Here is a 20810-nt window from a genome sequence, read left to right as displayed (position 1 = left end):
ACCACCGGGGAACACCAAGCACTACTTGAAGGTTCTATGATACCCCTTGATGTCATGTCTTGTATCTCTTTCTCTGCAACTTCTCTCTTTGCCAAAGGAAGTCTATATGGTTTAAGTTTGATGGGTTTTGCATTGCCCGTATTTATTTTATGGTTAACGAGTTCAGTATGACCAATATCAGATGGAGATTTTGAAAAAAAACTCTTGATAAGAACATAAAAACTCCTTTAACTTTTTGACTTCAATATTATCCAAATCTTTGGAACCTTTCTCAAATACTCCCTTTAAATGATCAGGAATGTCTACTTTAGTGTTACTATCTGCACAATTGACCCGACTTACAGTACTCACTTCATACGTTTCTAAGTCAACAGGTTCAAAAGAACTCACAATTGTATTTTTATAAACCTTGACCGGCTCTGAGCTAGAATTAGCAACCCTTAAAGGTATGATATTTGAATTTGGCTGAACTACTATTCTGGCTTACAACAAACCAGTTTTCTCAATAAACGACCTGTTTGTCTCCACGATACCTACTTCATTAAATATAACGGGGCCACATGGCACTCCTTTTATTATCATTTCACTATCAGGCGGAATATCAACTGTTTCCGCAATTGAGATTCGACAACATGAGCTATCACCTTTATTTGTAAAACAGGTTATAAACTCATCCTTAATTCTCAGGCAACCTTTGCTAAAAAGAACATCAATACTATTAGTCATCAAAAAGAAAAGTCCATACCAAGTATAGCCATATCTTTGATTTCAGCCAACAAAAATTCGTGTTTGAAAACATGTTTTCCTAATTTTATTTCTAAATTAACTTTTCCAATAAACTCTGAAACTTCTCCAGTAGCTGTCAATAAATTCATTCTGACTGGCATGACTTGAGGTCTATTCTCAAGTACAAGGCTATCAAAGAAATCTTTTCTCAAAATGGAGACACTCGCTCCAGAATCAACCAACATATTTACAGACATAGAATTTATACTAGCAACTACAAAATATACATTATCTTTCCCCCAAGAAACATTTGAAATAATTGTGTTGGGTCTTTTTATCGTGGTCGAGCCGCGACCCCCGCACTCGACGCTTGGTAGTTTTCCGAGCTGTTATAAATTTGGTTGTTATTTCTATTTCCAAAATTATTTGATCCTCTTTGCTGACGTGAACCATTATTGTTATTATTGTTATAACGTTGACCATTAGACGTATTATTTTTCCTTATGGCACCTACTTCATTTTGTAGATTTCGTATGCCTAATTTTATTTCTTTTATTTCACTGGCCATTTTACTGTCATCCGTGTCACATGCATCAGCAGTTCTCACTGATCGCCCTTTTTGTCTGTCTTCTAGTCTTAAAGCTTCAAGACGAACAGCAATATTTTCAGCTTCATATATTGTTTTTGGACCTACTTCTTTCAACCTTAGACGAATGTCAGTTTCAGTTATAGCGTCAATAAAGTAATCCAGCGCAAGGGTATCCCTGACAATAGGGGAAGTACCAGGGTATGCTCGCCTTGTAAGTTTTTTTATTGCCTGTGCCAGTTCAGGCAAACTTTCGTTCCTTAATCTAACTCTAGTCTGTAGCTCAGCTCTAAAAACTTCTGAGCGATTTATAGAACCAAATCTGCTTTTAAGCATTGTCACTAAACATTCAAAGTCATGCCTTTCACCCTCTGTCATTTCATTTAATAGAGCACGAGCGTTACTTGTTAGACTACTTGCCAACAATAAGTCTTTAGACCTTAAAAGTCCCAATCATTAAGTTCTGCCAAAAGATGAAATTGTGTCAGGTACTCTTCTAGATCGTCTGAACCGTCATACAGCTGAGGTTTAATTTTACATTTTATTTCAGGTTTAGTTCTGATGTTCTCAGTGAAATGGCTTTTATTTAAATCTTGTTTATTATGCTTGGCTTCTCCACTCGCATTTATAGACGAACTATCATACCCCCTTCCCAAAATAGGAGTAGTTTTATTTGTTAAATGATGGTCAAATTTTGCCAACATACTGTCCATTTTCTCAGAAAAATCTGAAAGACATTTATCTACCATAAATTTCATTTCAACTTTAGCGTCAGCAAGCCTTCTATCTGCTGTTACATTATTTTCACTACTAGAAGCTATCACTTCATTCGATAGTGTTTCATTTACTTCATGTCTAATCCCAGTATTGGGACCGAACGTAACGATATTTGAATCGTCCATTTCTATTTTTTTTAACAACTTTAGATTTTGATATACAAACAATAGACTCTAATATATTGAGAGTGGTATCCCACCGCTGCCACCAATTGTTACGCTGCCTCTCTGGCGTTAGAGTCGGTCACCAGAGATAACAGGGTTACATAAAAAGGAATCTATTAGAGGTCGAGAAAGGTGTCTTAATTTAAACCACCGATCTAAACCCGAAATAGGACGAAGGAATTATATACCAATAGAGGTGTATTAATGTACTATTGTAGTCCTGTTTTCATGAGTATTATTAAAATGAAATAGAATATTTATAGTTCAACATTTTATTAATGAGATAAAATACTGGAACAAGTCTGGAATCTCGGTGCTGTCACTGGTCAGTGCCCCCGGGTATGGTTGGTCTTACAACTATTCACGTGGGTGAATACTGCTCATAAGCTATATATATGTATAGCTTTTCTTTAACACAAATCCTTTATACAAAGGTTTCAATCATAGTTATAATTACTTTTACTAAACAAGATCAAAAGGCTTGATCTTCCTCAAACTGTTATATTAGAAACATACCATATATGTTTTTCAATTATAACTATTTATATTTAATACTATTAACTATTTATATTTAATACTATTAACTTTTTATATTTAATACTATCTCAATAGCCACGGTTATATTTTCATTAATTTATAATATACATATCTGAATCTCCGAATGTGGTGACAAAAATATTGAGTCACCGTAACCCACAAGTATGGTCACCGTCACCGACAGATATAGTCACCGTCACCTACAGCTATAGTCACCGTCACCGATATTACAGTCACCGTCATCGAGATTTAATCACCGGGACTGATATTTGTCACCGTCACCTTTAATATAATTATAATCCTATAATATATTTCACAATACTAACTTTTAAATTCATTACATCCGACATATTTGTATTTAGTTTATCTATCTATCTATCTATCAACCAACCACACGTATTTATATTCTAAATTGACCAATGAGAATTGAGCTTATATAGAGACGCCCAATCACGAGCCATCACTCTTCTTAGGGAAATTCCCTTAACGGTGACAAAATAGTAAACAATGCCATGTTCTTCACGAACAAATATAATTTATGTATTTAAAATGCATCTAAAAGCTTGGAAAACGTTTGTAATGGATACAAACAGATACAAACTACTGTATATAGCAATCGATAGTCCACAAGAAACGAGCATTCTAACCAATACACATCAAACATGTAAGTGTCACCTAGATCGGTGACAAACATTAAAAATCGGAACGAGAGTTATTTACAGTCTCTAAACTGTTCCGAGAAATTAGCAATCATACACAAAAGAAACCCAAACATAATATAGAATTATAAGATGTAAAATTATGCCAACAAGAATCATCTTATTATTATTATTTACAGCCGTAAATAAAAATCTATGGCCTACTTTCATTTTCCAACAGTTCGAGAATAAACGTTATCTGTCTCAAAAACAATAATACACAGGTTTAAATCATACAAATTAATAGTTTTATATGTACAAGAATAAGCCTTTCCTGACTTATCAAACACATTCGATAACCAACTTATGATCAGGGATCATAACAACAACGAACATGCATATTAAAAATAACACTGAATAACTACGGGGAGCCGGCATAACAGTATTATTATGTTAAAATTAAGTGTTCTCTGCACATGTGTTTGATCTTGTTTGTAAATTCACCTGTCTTGTTTTCTTTAACACTTTTCATGTAGCAATGCAATTACAATGTTCAAATTTTCCCCTTAAACACAGCTTGGTCTATTTCATAATTATTTAAGGGTAAACAAAGCACATTAGACCCAAAACATTTCCCGAATTCCGCTAGAAAAGTGCAATTACGTATACTTCGCCTTAAAAATACCAGTTCACAAATAGTAACCTGTCATCCAAAACAAAAAAGAATCTCAAATATGGAAAAGAAATATGGGTTTTAATTCGTTGAGACAATAATCCCTCACATAGTAAGACATTAATCCCTCACATAGTAAGACATTAATCCCTCACATAGTAAGACATTAATCCCTCACATAGTAAGACATTAATCCCTCACATAGAAAGACATTAATCCATCACATAGTAAGACATTAATCCCTCACATAGTAAGACATTAATCCCTCACATAGTAAGACATTAATCCCTCACATAGTAAGACATTACTCTTTACTTCAGACTTCGGGTATGCTATCCATGTCATAGTAAGTACTGCATTATTGGTATGGTTCAAATAAAGAAAACACTAAATACACCTATCTCTGGATATTATGTTTTGAGACTTTTAGCTTGTGTGATAAGGTAGCTTAATTCAGGAGGACCTTTTGACACGGGTTAACAAATGGGACGGCTAATCAAGAATCAAACGTTATGCCATAACTCATCATTTAATCTGATGCATCATGTATTGATATTAGGTTATGCTTGCGGTAAGTGACCCTATAGAAAGTACAATGCCCTATTAACATATATATATTGTTTACTTGCTTTGTCGATTACGAGGTTTAATTAATAGACAAGTTCGTCTGTAAAGACATCTTTCAGTGTCTTTATTCTGACCAGTATTGATATAATTAAGAGTTGTTTACAGGAATGTCAGTGTGATATCTAGATGTAGGACCTTGGCCTTTGAGTTATTGTTCTGTTTAGACATATGGCACAGACAGAACACAATCATTTCTGTCTTGAGGCTACCCCACTAAGATCTCAATAGAAAGTTCTTATTCCTATAAAATATACCCCACGATCAGGACCTTTGTACACAGTATTCATATATATCGTAATATACCAAATTATTTCGTTTTCAATATGTATTATCTAATGATTGTTTTAAACAGTTGAGACTGTATATTCAGATATTATTACGTGCATTAATTATTGCCATTTTGTCATTTTAGACGCGAATTTGAATTTTGTGATATTGAGAAAAATCTTGTTAAATTCGTATCAAAACTTTCAAAATGCGAGTTTTAATTATTGCATTGCGATGATAACCCTGTCTTTTTCGCCAAAATAAAAACATCGTAACATTTTAAATGTATAGTACATTAAAGCCATTATATCATAGCATTTTAACCTGTGAAACAAGGCATTGACAGGTTTGCCCACTAAAGTATTATTTTTGTCACAACATGAATTAAAATGTTTTAAAGAAAAAATGGCTATTTTTCATAGTAATCACCATCTTAAAAAAAATAGTTGGGCCGTCGTCGTTGAGACAGGTACATTTGATTTTCATGCAACAAGAAGTTAATATGGTGGGAATGTTCTCGAAAGACATTCGTATTCTTATACATCAATTGGTTGATTACTTCATAGCACGTGCCATGTTTTTCATGTTGTAAATTGGATACCATGAAGAAAATAAGGATTCAGCATCATTTGGTTTGTTGACCTTATATGGCTTTAGCTATATATGTATATTTACAATTTTATTTTGGTCATATAACTCTTCAACTGTGTCTGTTCTTTTACATCATTGGCTTTTAAATATTGAGCTTTGATCATTCCCGATAGAGGTAAATACAAAAGCGTTTCGGACGCACAAAATTAAAAACAAGTCGTTTTAATATATTTTTACTTAACTTTGTTGATAGATCTGCTGTTGGACTATCAAACCTTGAGGGTAACCAACTTCAGCATTCTGTACTTTGGTACTGACATGATTTATGAAAAACAACTTTCTTGATTTATCCTTTTATTAATTTTGGTATTTTAAAGAATCTAAGGTTTAAACTCCAACCGGTTAATTCGACCTAAGATGAATCAAGCTAGAATCAGTCCGTTTTTTATAATTACGTTCTGACCGTTTATTCATCAACGTCATATGAATTCTAGAAAAAAATACGCTTTCATAGCCTCTAGTTCTGAAACAAAATTCGGCAATAGTGTTTTAGTTCTAGCCGATGATATATTTTAGTCTAACGAATTCTAAAAAAATCTGCTTCACAAAAAGAATTATCTTATCATATTTCGAAGACATCTTGATGTTCTGCTTCATTTCAAAGACGACTCCTTAAAAAAAAAAACAAGCCATGGACTCTCCAAAGAATTGCAGAAAAATTTCTGTAACTTTAAATAACAATCTTGGATGTTAAACTCAAGTGGGAACTAAATTGCATCATAATCTGTCAGTAATCCGCAATCTATTTTCTCATGTTTCTGAAAAGTGCATATTAAAACCAGTTATAACTATATTTGCTGTTTTAATATGTTTTGTCGGTTATTGTGCACTCTGTGTTGATTAATTTTCGATTATTAGATATTTTAATATCCTGTCAGGAGTTTGATTAATGGCATTGTATTGAAATTCTTTCTTTGCTCCTTGGTATTTAATAGGTATACAATCATATTGATCAATTTTGGAATAATGTGTTATTGTCTACTTTTATTCCATTACTATATGTACTTCACCATTGTTTACATATCATCTAATCTTATCTTATCTATAGTATCATATGTTTTTCTATTGCTTTCGTCCTATCTCTTATGTGTCTAGGTTTTATGGCAGAAATAATTGGGGTTATGCTCTTTTTTCTTATAGTTCTTGGACAGTGATCATTATTGTGGTGCAATACTTTTGTACATGAATATAAAATAAAGAAGATGTAAAATTTACATTGAGACAATTCTCCACTAGAGACCTATACACATAGAAGTTAACAATTAAAGGTGGCCGTGCGGTCTTCGGCAATTAACAAAACCCATGCCGCATAGTTGATGCATATCTTATTATATTATGTGGACAACAAAACAACCAGTAAGATATTTCTCCACTTTTGGACAGTTGGTATATGTAATTTAGAATTCGAGGCTTGCTGCGCATTCTATGGATATCAAATTGAATTGCCTACATTATAAAAAAAACCACCGAATCTCACGAGATACAGTTGATGTCAATGTTTGAATCGGTTCCTCTAAAAGCTATTTGACGCTATCAGACAAATTCGCTTTATTTTGTTACCGTCACAAGAGACTTGAATAAAATTCGACCTGTTTAAGTTTTGACAATTGATAACACGATATCAATGAAGCCGCATGATTACTATAGACAGATATTAACTCTTCAGGACTAGTGTAAATCTGTTAAGATTAGAGCAATATATACCAGTACAAAGATCTTTATAAAGTGTGTTGCGTAATTTTGCTGGTATGAAATCTAAACCAAATTTCCATTACACAGAGACTTGAAAACAGTATTCTGCACGGAGCTCTTACAGCTAAACAGTAAAACAATCAATGGCAGTAATTGATTTTTTTTAACTGAAATAATTATTAGTATTCATTCGAATTTATCATTAATTGAATATGAATAAGTATCGTTTATGTTATATTTGTGAAATATTTCCATAACCTCAATACAACTTTAATGTAAGAAGAAAAAAATACCATATTTTTTAATTGTCAACATAGAACAAAATTAGATTACACGTTTGTTCATTAATTAAAACTGAAAAAGACGAATTAAACAATAAACCCTTTGTAAAGAAAAACATTGTTACCTCAGTTTTAGTTTGTAACCCGGATTTGTTTTCTCTCAATCGAATGATGACTTTCGAACAGCAGTATACTACTATTGCCTTTATTTACCGTATGGAAGCGATATAGGAGTGTTTTGTTTGATTCTAAGAACAAAATGGTTTAACTACTTTGCAATTTTTAAGTACTAATATTCTCAACTATTTTTGAATATACAAACCAAGCGAATAAAACCTAAATGATTGCATAAACTCTCAACATAGATAATTTCGGTGTCTCGACGGTATAAACATCTCAAATACAATCATGCATGCGTGCCGTGCAAATCCAGAAATAGAGAAAACAAAAAGAACATACTTATTAAAACTTCAGATAATTTGGGACACAAACAAATGGTATCAGTAAACAAATTTGTAACGGTGACCGTAACAATGTGTAGTGTTGTTTAAATTCGTTCTTCCTCATATCGCTGCTGTCGGATTTCAAAGTAACACCAACTGGAATTAAGACGGTAGCTGATAGATTTTTCACCCATACTATTTCAAGTGTTAAGGCTTATCCTTACATTTCAATTTTGTGGTCAAAAGCTTGACCCGACAATGATTTCCAAATGCTAATTGATTACGAATAAACTATACTATCAATAAAGATCTACAAACAATATTGATTTGGATTAATATAAAGAAAATAATTTAACAATTATTCTTTTGTTTCAATGTAATACCTTACTTGTTTTGATTTGTCCTTATAATGTTTTGCTCAAGTGCCCCTGCTCAGTTTTCTGTATACGAATTACAAATATGCTGTTCATGGAATATAAGCCTGGTATCTTTCCTTCAATCAATCAAAGGCATTGTTAGCAACGGTAATAGTAACTTGTGTCAATCAAATTTACAGAAAAGCACTGTTTGACATCTGTATCATCTTTTATCCTATTGGAATAAAAGTTATGAAGAATGGTACACGTATCCTATAAATATTTGAATGTCAGTTGCCAATAAAGTTTAAATAATAAGTTTTTCTGGGGAACGTTTAGTTACCGAAAGTATTGTTCGTCCAGTTACGCATGTATCGGAATTAAGAATGACGTTAAACATAATTTTCAATGTCCCTCCTCCCTCAAACAAAAAAGCTCGGGGCAAAATTACAATCCTTGTATCTTTGATTATTTTATAACTGCTAGATCGATAACAGTGCTGGTAGAATGTGTTGTTTTTAAGGAAATAACCAACCCAGTAGTAAACACCTTTACAGAGGTCTCAAACGTTCATTGGTCGCTGTTGTATGTCAATTTTTCACTTGGAAAATCAAAAGTCGCTTAATCGTGCACTCTAAATTATGATCTTTTCTGTTGTAGGATTAAGACCTACCTAATTGACTTGTACTAGCTTATACAGGTAAAGGCAAAAGTAGAATAACGCTGTGCAATAGCCATAAATCGAATTAGCGAAGAAACATCGGGGTTTCAAACCAAAACAGAGGGAAACACTTCAACTTTAAGAGGAAAACAACGGAACAGCAGAAACACTGAACTGCTACAAAAAACAAACACATACATAAATCGAAGCGGACTGCCATATTCCTGACTTGGTACAGAGCATTTTAAGAAAAAATGGTGAATTCAAGCTGCTTTTTTTACTAGCTAAACCTCCTGCTTATATGGCAATGTTAAAAGAACACCATTAAAATGTCAACATAATGTGACAGGACTACAGTACAAAAAACACAAGAACACTTAGGACAGAGAAATACATAAATATATAATATATTAGTACATTACACCGTGTAAACCACATATAACATCGGACACCTTCCATTAAACTAGTTTACGACAGTATACCACAAAAGAATTATGAACTGTTCGTCACACGCATGTATCAACACAACATATGGTAACATGGTGTACGCAATTTACATACACACAAATAAACAATTACGGTTTATTAGAAATTGCAGATAACAAATTAATCCTCGAAAATTTGAATAAAAAAAGAATGTGGTATGATTGTCAATGAGACAACTCTCCACAAGAGACCAAAATGACAATGAAATTAACAACTATAGGGTGTACGGCCTTCAACAATGAACAAAGTCAAATTTACAAAACAAAATACTAAAAACAATTGTAAGTCACATAGCCTTTTACTTGAAGTCATGCATATGTTTTATTTACTGTGTATGCACTGATTTTATCCCATATCCTGTGTTTTTTCTGGTATAAAGTGTCTAATTGTTCTTTTACTTTTCTTACTGAAGCATAACAAAAGAAGCAAAAAGCTATGCTGGACATCGAATTAAATTTTACTATAAACACTTTATTCCTTTATATAATAACAAAAAGAAAGCATCTGATATAAACAAGGTTTTATTTACGGAGTAACCATAAGCACATGCAATACAATATAACTAATTGCAGTATAAAATGAGCTTTTATGTTACAAAATCAATCATGTTTTAAGAAAGAGGTTGATACATAAAAAAAAACTTGTTTGGTATGCTTCAGTTGTATCATTGACATTACTATATATAAACATACCTTTACATGCGTATAATATCTCCATGGTATAGTATTTCATTGTATTACATAAACGCAAATCAATTTGCGTTTTAAATCGTGAGAATATATAAGATACCGAAGTACTTTCTGATGTAATGTATGTTGTAGTTTGTTTAAATGTTAACACTTTAAAAGGTTATTAGTCATGCCGAAATTTTTTCATTTCGGTATTATTTGATCTTTTTGGTGTACAGTTCTCATTTGTCAATATCGTTAATCATATCTGTATACTTAAATATGTCCACAGTATGATCCGGATCGTCAATTCTAGGCTATCGATTTAATAATGTACCGTCTCTACCAAGTCATCACAATGGTAGATGTTTTTCACTTGTTCCGTTGATCATATTTATTGGTGGCGTTTGATTTTTTTCAATTTTCTTGGACTTTACGCTTTTTTTTAATTTGCCTTGGAATTCAGTATTCATGTTATTCCTTTTACTATTTTCCCGCTTTTTAAACTCTAATTTAATTACGTAACTTTGAATTTCATTCATGAAAATCATCATGCCATCGCAATTTTTTTAATTCAATTCCAGAATGGCAATACTTTTCAGACTTTCAACATGTTAGTCTACAACTATAAGTTATCTTGGCTATAGCTCGTATTGAAATTAACGTTTTACTTTAAACCAAAACAAAAATCTTGTATAATCATTTGAATTTGAAATGATTTAAATTCACATAACTAACCGGACCAACTAACTATTACCCCAATTTATCAATATTACGTGCAAATGTATTACTCTATCTTGAAATCTGACGTTACAAGGTAATCTTATAATTATCAAAAACTGTAAGAGAAAATAAAGTTTATTTGTTGCCAATTCAACACAATAGTATTTTGTTTTTCCTACATTTGTGCAACAGAACCCGGATAAATTCACTAGTTGTGTGTATAAATGATATCCGAATAGTTACTAAATAATAATTATTTTGACCAAAACTTAATTGCTGGTGCTACAACTCCAGTTATAACACTTGACAGACCATACAAGAATTTTCCAGTCAAAGATTCATCTTCATCTTCTATTTTTTGTCTAATAGTAGTTCGAAGGTCGTATTGTTGTTGGCTGTCAACCATAAATTTCAGTTTCTCTTTTTCCATTTCAAGCTTTCTATGCTCTTCTTCTAACTTCTGTGTTATCTCGCTTTCTTTTGCATCAGCCATTTCCTGTCTAACTTTTTGTTCCTGTTTTATGGCGTTTTGTTCTAGCTGCCTTATTTTCTCTTCCATATCTTCATTTAATTTTGATCGTTCTTCTTCCAGTTTTAATTTGACTTCAATCTCTTTTTCGGTCGATATTTCCTGCCTAAGCTTCTGTTCTTCATCAATAGCATTCTGCTTTTGCTTTCGTATTTCTTCTTCTATTTCAATCTGAATTACCTTTTCAGCCTCTTCAAACATTTCACTTGTGTAGTAAAGACCGCCATTTTTTGTCACAGTTTCCCTTATTAGACGAAATAGTTCTTTAAACTGTTCTTTTCTTTTTTTTGAGGGTGCTGTATTGTCAAATGCAATAACTCTATTCTCACAACGCGTAAAGAGTGTCTCTAGTGCCTCAGGTATTTCTCCAAAGTATTCATCAAGCTTATCTTTAACCTTTCCTTTCTTTGAAATGGTATCTAGTTTCGTGAAAATAATAATAACATACTTATGCACATCCTTTCCGAATAATTTAAACACTGTTTCCACAGAGTCTTTATCTTCAGGGGAAAATCTTCCTATTGATAGGACAAGTAAAAAACAGTGTGGACCAGGAGATGTTAATCCAATGCACTTAGCCACTTCTTGCTTTGTGTCTGTTTGACTGGTTGAAGTGTCGAAAAGGCCAGGCGTATCAACAACAACGATTTTCCTATTTTCTCGAACGGCTTCTGCCAGTTTGCATTTTTTTGTAACGGACATCAACGCGTTTCCCGACTTAAACTTTGGCTTTCCAAGGATCGTATTTCCGGTGTCACTTTTGCCTACTCCTGTTTTTCCTATTAGAACTATTCTAACCTCATCTTCAAGTTTGTAGTAATGCTCGGTTGAAGAGAACAGATTTTTAACAGCACCAGTTAAATCTGAAATAAAAGTTAATTCAATTAGCATACCGTTAAAGTAATTAAATAAAGTTGTAAAATACGAAACAGACACGACAAATTTTAAGCAAGACGTCAAATAAAATATACCTGTAAAGACTCCTGCCATATTGAATACCAGTCACACATTTTACATAATTCTTATATAGATGTACATACACCTGCAGATTTAATTTAAATTTCTGCTTTATACTGGTTCGTTTCATTTAGCTTAACTACCGTAATGCGCTAGTGAACATATTCAACTGACATAAATGTAAAAAAAATATTATTCCGTCTTTTCTCAATAAATATTGCAAATGAATTACGTTCTTGATTTAAAAATCAAACCAAAGCACTGTCAATAAATACTAAATTGGAAATAATCAAATTTATTTAACATTTTGACGAATATAGTTTATCTCCCTTTTTAAATATTATAAAACTTAAATATCATCGATCACTGGCAGTGTTAAAATTTTTTTATTTCATAAGGACTGCATTGGATATACAACTATAGAAACATACTAATGATTTTTAAAATAAAGTTGAAAGAGATGTTTTAATATTTTTAGAAGGATTTCATCCAAGTTGTTAATTTGCTACATTGTAGAAGATGTCTTTTCACAATGCAATGCATATTTAATGATACTATAATGAGTTACTTCCCGTTTAAACCCCATTTTATTTTATAATATTTATGTTGATAATATTTTTACCACAAGGCATAGAATACTCTTGAAATTCCAAAAAAATTATGCAGATCGAATCGGTTTTTTTTTCTTTTCTGCATGTAATGAGAACTAAAAAGGTCTGTTTGATATTTAAAATCGACGCAAATCAAATGAAATGAGCCAAGGGCGTTTCCTGCTAATTTTTTCACCTTTAAGGAATACGGCATAATGTTAGGCAATTTAGAACTTTGGTAACTTTCTAAAACAAACATTTTTCACAAAAAAACAAACAAACAACGAAAGCAACAAAGAAAAACAAAATGGCATGCAGGCACTCTACAGAGCAAAAATGAAAGCCAGGAATACACAAAATGACTATGGCACAATAACACAATGGCGGGATGTATAAATAACGATCAACGACAAAAGGATATTACCAAAAATATACCGAACAGCAAAGTATAAATTTTTTTAGAAAGATGAACAAAAGGACACTGTAATACGCAATTAAGATCATAAGTAACTCCAGTACCTAGATTCGATACTATGTAGTATTTCTGAAGATGATATAGAATATTGATCAAAGAGGTCTTAGAATCTTCAAAATGAACTTTTTTTTAGAAGTTAGTTATTTGACATATGCAAGTGAAGATCGTATATTGTTGCGAAGGTTTGGGAATTTTGATTTCATAAATAGAATAGTCTCGTTTGTCATTAATAATGGTACTGATAGGACCGTTTGTGATTTGAATTCGAAGTGAAGTTATAAAAAGACAGAGGAAGCAGTGTTTATTGTTTCTGGAATTTGTATTTCTTAAATACACATATTCTAATTTTGAAAAAGAGAATATTCATTAATTGAAATAGTCTTTAAATTAACTTTTGGAAACTGTTTGTAGTTTTCGATCGGAATTTGTATTGTTTTCATTTTGTGCTTCGTGTCGATCGGATAAATCAAGCCTATCCAATTCACCTTAACAGTTTTCTATTTTGTCGGGCTGTCACTCTACTCTTTAAGGTTATGGCAAGGTTGCCCACTGAAATGCCTGCATACACCTGCCTTTGTTTTCATATGTATATATATATATAAACCAGGATTACAATTTGGTAAACAGTTAAAATAGTGGACAATTAATTGCAATTTCGATTTTAAGCGGTTCTCTTAGCTTTTTTAACCTGCCATTGGTTTACATCTTCCTTACGAATTTTCTGGATTTAAACACTGGTTTACAATATAGCTATTGTTGCCTTTTACAATGTTTGAACTGGGCTTATTCTGACGGTATTTTTGTTTTTGCCGACATATACTGATTTTGTGTGACGGATGAATACCCATATCTTTTTGTTCTATTATATTCTTATTCTAGTTCCATACAGTAACATCCTGCTATGTATTTTACTCTTCAATATTTTACATCAGAAAACAAATTGGTTTAAGCCGATTTGTCATGAGCAAAACATGGAAGTATAAGAATCATGTAAAGATCTGAATGTTCATATTCAAGAAAAGCTTGTAGGACGCAGCAATTTTATAAAGTGTTTTCTTTTTCATTTTCTAGTAGTGTGTCGAATATTATACTTCTGTTTATCATCAGCTCAGTAATCAGTGCTTTGGTGGAAGGTTTGAATTACCATAAAACCAGGTTCAATCCACCATGTTTACTAAGAACGTCCTGTAATAAGTCAGGAATATGGCAGTTGTGATCTATGTATGTTGGTATTTGTAATTGCTGCAGTTCAGTGTTTCTGTTGTTTAGTTGTTTTCCTGTTATAGTTAATGAATCATCAATTTTATCAAGTGTAATTTTCTTTTTACAAATCATGTAAATGGTGAACTTGCAGCATTGTTTATATCAAGTAAAATACGTATCTTATTTCATTTATAATACTTTTGTAAATAAAGACATTTCTTATTTTTCTACGGGCGAAAAAGAATGATTCAGCTCAGACGAAGATTTGAACAAATCCTTTTTTCTAAAAACGATAAAGTTATATCTAAAGATGATTACAACGGATGCGTTATCTTCCGAACTGCAGACACAATGATTCATGATAAGGTGATATGTTACAATATACGTGCACTTTAATTAAGAGACATGTCTGCGTCCAAACAATGTCATTTGTTTAAGTTTACTTATAAATCTTATATTAAAGGAACGACGACTAAGTACTTACTTCTTATAATAATAATTCCTCAAAGACGCGGAGACCGGATAAGAGTTATGTAATACGCTAATGTTGTGTACCTAATGATGACAATATGAGATTCATGAACGCCATATTCATATTATCAAATCCAAAATAGCAATATAGGATCAACATGTTATTAATATATGTCGTAAACTAAATTCCAAACCAAATTGCATTTTTTAAAATGAAAAACGAGGCCTTCGTTAAGCTTCTGTATGAGTCATGTTATGAGATATTTTAACAAAACACAATTGGTCACTTTGGATTAAATTTTAATCATATTAAACGTAATAGTCAGGAAATATGTTAATATGTTGTACATTTTGTTTTTTAGCATCTAATATCTAATGTAATTGTTCAGAAGTAATTGTGTTTGTTTCTAGTTAAGAAATATGGCCTTCAGAAAAAACGTGTACTTATATACTCTTACTTGTTAACCCTGTGGGGCACAAATGTTTAGATCTGACAGGTTTGTCGGCGATAACACACCCACACACACATATATATGTAACACGTATAAATCTTATTGCACATTGTTGATGTTTTACTGATGTTACACCCATTACTGTATGGTAGTGACTGAACATGTGGAACATCTATCATATAATTTTTCTATCTCCATATGGACCATGCTACTTATAAAAAAATATTTGATTGCAAATAGGAAACTTACTAAAAATTCCCAAGACTCACGACCAATGAACTGAACCGCTATATAACAAAAAAAACCTCGGACCATATAATGTCTAAAATTTCACAATTATCATACTAAAAACAAGACCTATTATGTTCTAAAAAAAAACACACATCTCAAATCTGTTTCAGAAGACAACACAATGGGGCTGAAATTATAAAGGAAAATAATCATGTCTCTTTCTTAAACATATAATAGCATTATAGAATACCTTGATTACATGCATACAGTGTTGATTAGTCTGCTCATTATTCAACAGATGGGACATCGCCTGGCAGGTCAAAGACCGATTTACAAAAGTATACCAATCTCCTTGTGATATCGATATTTAGCTTTTCTGTTATCTACGGACGCTTCACATATGAATAAATGATTATCACTAATACTATGCGAAGGTGCAACGTTAAATTTATTTTATGTGAGTGGGCATGCATTATTACTATAAAAGTTCTTTCAAAACCATAATTTTTAGATGATACTTAATGTAGGAATGCTTAAAAGATACATAATAAATATTGTTAAACTTTGAAATTCCTCTATAAACTTCGTTTCCATTCGGTTAGGCGACTTTCTGTTAAACAGCAAACCTTTTAAATTGTTTATATAGCACCAGAAGATAAAGAAAAGCAATATGATTTGATATATATATATATGTAATTCTAGATATGATATCTGTACAAGAGAGGGACGAAAGATACCAGAGGTACAGTCAAACTCATAAATCGAAAATAAACTGACAACGCCATGGCTAAAAATGAAAAAGACAAACAGACAAACAATAGTACATATGACACATCAAATGACATCATCAATTGAAGTTAATGGATAAAACCGTACCATAAAAATCAAGTCAGTAACAACGGTGATTTTGACAGCTTGAAATGGGGACAACCATACTTATATACTTGTATATAGGTGTTATTCAATTTTTTACCCGCTTGAATGTAAGGTTTTGCTTATACATGTAGCTATAACCAGCTGATTTCCATAAAACAAACACGAATCACATTGTCGTCTTGAATATTTCCAGTTAACTTACTATTCATACGTATATGTGTGCTTATGAGACAATATACTTTATTGATACTACTTCGTCATCATGGTTGTATTTTGTTTTGACAGCAAATTAGGAATAAACGCCTCTCTATAGAATATTTGTCAACTTGAAATATGTGTCTTGATAAAATAAACTGGAATTGGAAAACCATGAAACACTATATTTATACAAAAAAATATCTTAAACGACCAATTACATAAGTAATTGAGATCAGTTTGAATATTTAATGAAAGTTTACTGCAAACAAGACGAGGTGAACATCCATTACAATGCATCACCACCTAAAAATAGAGCTATTAACGACATACAAATGCATCTGATTTATATAGGTAAACCAGATAACCATTTATTTCAACAAATAGGTTTGCAAGGAAACCAATTGGCGATTTCTTAAATTATCCCTGTAGAAATCGATGTCGCTCTTAATATAGAAAAGTTATCATTTATGAACAGTAGTTGAAGGTTTTGACATAGATACGAAAGTGAATCTTGAATGCTAGCACTATTGTTGATAACACAATAGAAAATACTCATTATCTATTTTCGTTATAAATTGCTAACTATACTGACAGTGACAGACAGTATTACTTTATATAAGAAGCATCTTTTCAAACCAATCTTTTCTGGAAGCAACTGTAAACACATTACTAATTACCTCTATTGTTAACTATATTCCTTATGTCTGGTTTTCGTCAAATCAATCTTGGTCATTGTTGTGATAACTTCTATGGCCAGAATTGAAACGTATTCATTCCTTGTTGTAAAAACAAAATGGCATTGATATTATTTGTATTACTAGAACACACCCGTGATATCGCGGGTCCGTGACTGAATTAAAGTATATAACTATGCGAGAGCCTTATTTTAGTATTGATATTGTCATCAGATAAATTATAAAGTTATGCCGATTATAAGATGCACAGTTTTATCTGCTTTCAAAATCTTTCTTTTTGAACCAGTCGACCTGGAACTTATCAATTATTGGTAATATTAATTATTTGGAAAACTAAAGGTCCTGGAATGGAGTAATTTTTAATCAACAGCATTGTCCTATATTAGTTATGAATAAAGTTGAATTCTTTGATTCGCTGTTTTACGTCATGCCCTCTAACAAATTGAAACTGTACCTATACGCCTTATTTTAAGTCCAGATTTTTAGTATTCGTATGGTCATCTTAAAAAGTCTTACTGATTAAAATACTACAATAGGGATCAATTTGACAATGATTAAATTTAGTAGTGTCAATCCTGTTATTATGACCCGTGTATATAGCAAAATCCTAATTACACGGGTTGGTGGTGCGCCTGTCAGATGCGGAACGTACAGATAAGGTAATAGGTAACAGGTGAATATACTATTGGTATCGGTATCGGATTCGACCCGGAACTTGTTAATTACTGGCAATATTAATTATGTGGAAAACAAACGGGTCTGGAGTGGTGTAATTTTTAATCATCACCATTGTCCTATATTAGCTATTTATAAAGTTGAATTCTTTGATTTGTCGTTTTTACCCCATGATGGCTGACAAATAAGACCTCGTTATTTTAGTATTATAGATATTTTGTCCTTAAACAGTAATATAAAAGTGCGTATATATATACTAGACGAGGTACATTTATCTATTAATCCACGGATCGATTTAAAGAAACAGGTAGGTAGAGATCTAAAAAATATATTTCTCATCGTCACATGTTTACGTTTAGGTTGAAGCTTAAAGTTAGTTTTTTTCTGAATTCGGATATCATTATTTGATGAGTATCACACTTCTTAATATCTCTGATAATTTTATTCACACCTCTTTTGACAACGGGCAATTTATATCTTGACATATAGTATAGACACCCGTCTATTTGTGAAAATCGTTTGATGTATTTTGCTTATTTCTGAGTCGTTTCGTATTTGTCTCATAACTTTTCTCAGATAACTACAGTAAAATAATGAATGCCCAAGAATATTTGTGGTCTGAATTAATTCCCCTTTTAATATGAATCATGTCTATAGTCACTGTTATTTTTTTCCAACTCTCATTGATATTATGCAATACACGACATTGCTAACATCCTCGATTTTTGGTCTCCATGGCATAGTTGGCTCATTGGCAATAATCCAAAATATCTCATAAATGTTACATCTTAAATTATAATTTGATACTAAAAACTCACTATTTGTGATTCACAAATAACGCCGCTCAAAATGACAAATAGTAATTATAATCCATAAGAAGGTGTAAGATATACTGGATGTGTTTTAGAAAAAGACCACCACAACCTGGATGCATATAACAAAGACCTAGAATAAACCGTTTCAAAGTACATAATAGTTTCATCAAGATGATCTAGCATGGTCGTTTAGCCTCCTGATATTTCATAATGAATTGTGCCTTATAGATAAAAGACTTATTTAGCGTCCGAAAAATAACATTTCGATGTGGTTAGGATTACTTTTTAAAAATATGTATCATAAGTAAAAGGAATTTCTATTTGTGTCCGTCTCAATCCAATCTATCATCGAATCCACGTCTCAGTCATTACAGCTGAACGGACGTGTTGGGCCAGCTCTCCTTTACTCGCTATCTTCGATGAGGGTTTACAGTTAGATATCAAGGACTTACTACTTAAGATGACAGAAACCAATCCATGCCGTACAGATAGACGTAGTAGTTGGCGTACCTGCGTTAACATGCACTCCAAAACCATTGTATCATGGGAAGTGTTATGCCGATTAACGTCCGAGGGATGTATCCTAGGCTGTTGGGTGATAAGACCTACGTTTCACTGCCTCACGGCTTTGGTCCTGATAACGCTTCCTGTCATCTTTCGAACTACGTCCGAGATCATCTACCAGTACTCCATCATCGAGGCTAGCGAGCTGCCAAGCTGACCAAACTGGCCCTGAAAGCAGCCGTTAGTGAAGAATAAACAACAAAATAGTCAACAAACCAAAAACAACTCACCAAAACCAAGATGGCGGCCTACATATTGCGACCTCCACTACCTGTTCCTGACCCACGACATCAAAATATGTTAAAGCTCACCAAACGTCTTCGGGCACCGAGTCGACCGTGCGAGGGCTGTATAGCCAGTCAAGGTCGTTAAACACTTCCATATAGGTGTAATACCACCATTGATTTTTCCCTATTAGTCTTTGTTAAATTGGCACTTTTAAAAAAATTGTACAGTATTTACCTTTATTTCAACCAAAGAAATACTTTGCATGTGTAAAGTTTAATCCTTTCCAGTGATACAGTGAAAATTTCACACTACATTTCATTGCATATAAGAAAATAATCATCGCCGGAAGTAAACAACCCAATTTTTACACTGTTATTTACATGTTACCTGCTTTGGTAACTACGTAACCTTAACGTTCCAAAATATTTCATAAGACCATCAAATAAAAAAAGAATGATGCTTTCAGACATCCAACATACATATTTACGACTCAGAAAAATTTAAGTGCATTGAAATGCAGGGTTAATTTTCTACAACTGTCAAATTCAAGGGAATATTTTTTTAGGCCTACTTTCGTATGCAACCGGATGTGACGTACCATGATTTGGTGGTATTACACCTAAAGAACACCTAAATGTCAAATAAACTTAATGTAATTTTTTCCCCTCCAATTGCAAGTTATTTCAAGCATAACAGTCAAGTTTTGTCTCAGTCAGAGCTATAGTTTCAGAGAAAATCACTATAATGTAAGGCCATATCCTACGGCAATTTCAGTCTAATTTCTTCGAAAAATCCTAATTTCAGTGTATTATTATAAAATGCAGTGTTGACTAATATCTGATCATAAACTCATGATCTATGCATTCAAACAATTATATAGAATACAAAAGACAAC

At 32.3% G+C, this 20810-nt stretch overlaps 1 protein-coding gene across 1 annotated transcript; it reads right to left on the bottom strand.

Moving 5' to 3' along the window:
• Positions 1–11209: 11209 nt before the first annotated feature.
• On the bottom strand, positions 11210–12376 carry LOC143046561 (GTPase IMAP family member 4-like). The gene has a single exon (XM_076219720.1). The coding sequence runs from the start codon at positions 12374–12376 to the stop codon at positions 11210–11212; it is 1167 nt and encodes a 388-aa protein (XP_076075835.1).
• Positions 12377–20810: the final 8434 nt, after the last annotated feature.

The sequence above is a fragment of the Mytilus galloprovincialis genome, chromosome 9 (assembly GCF_965363235.1).
Source record: "Mytilus galloprovincialis chromosome 9, xbMytGall1.hap1.1, whole genome shotgun sequence".
Classification (NCBI taxonomy): Eukaryota; Metazoa; Mollusca; class Bivalvia; order Mytilida; family Mytilidae; genus Mytilus; species Mytilus galloprovincialis.
This window is presented reverse-complemented; position numbering and strand designations above follow the sequence as displayed.

What these genes read in the sequence shown, in the direction of transcription:
- LOC143046561 (XM_076219720.1), bottom strand. Translation starts at nt 12,376, where the DNA reads ATGCTAATTGAATTAACTTTTATTTCAGATTTAACTGGTGCTGTTAAA.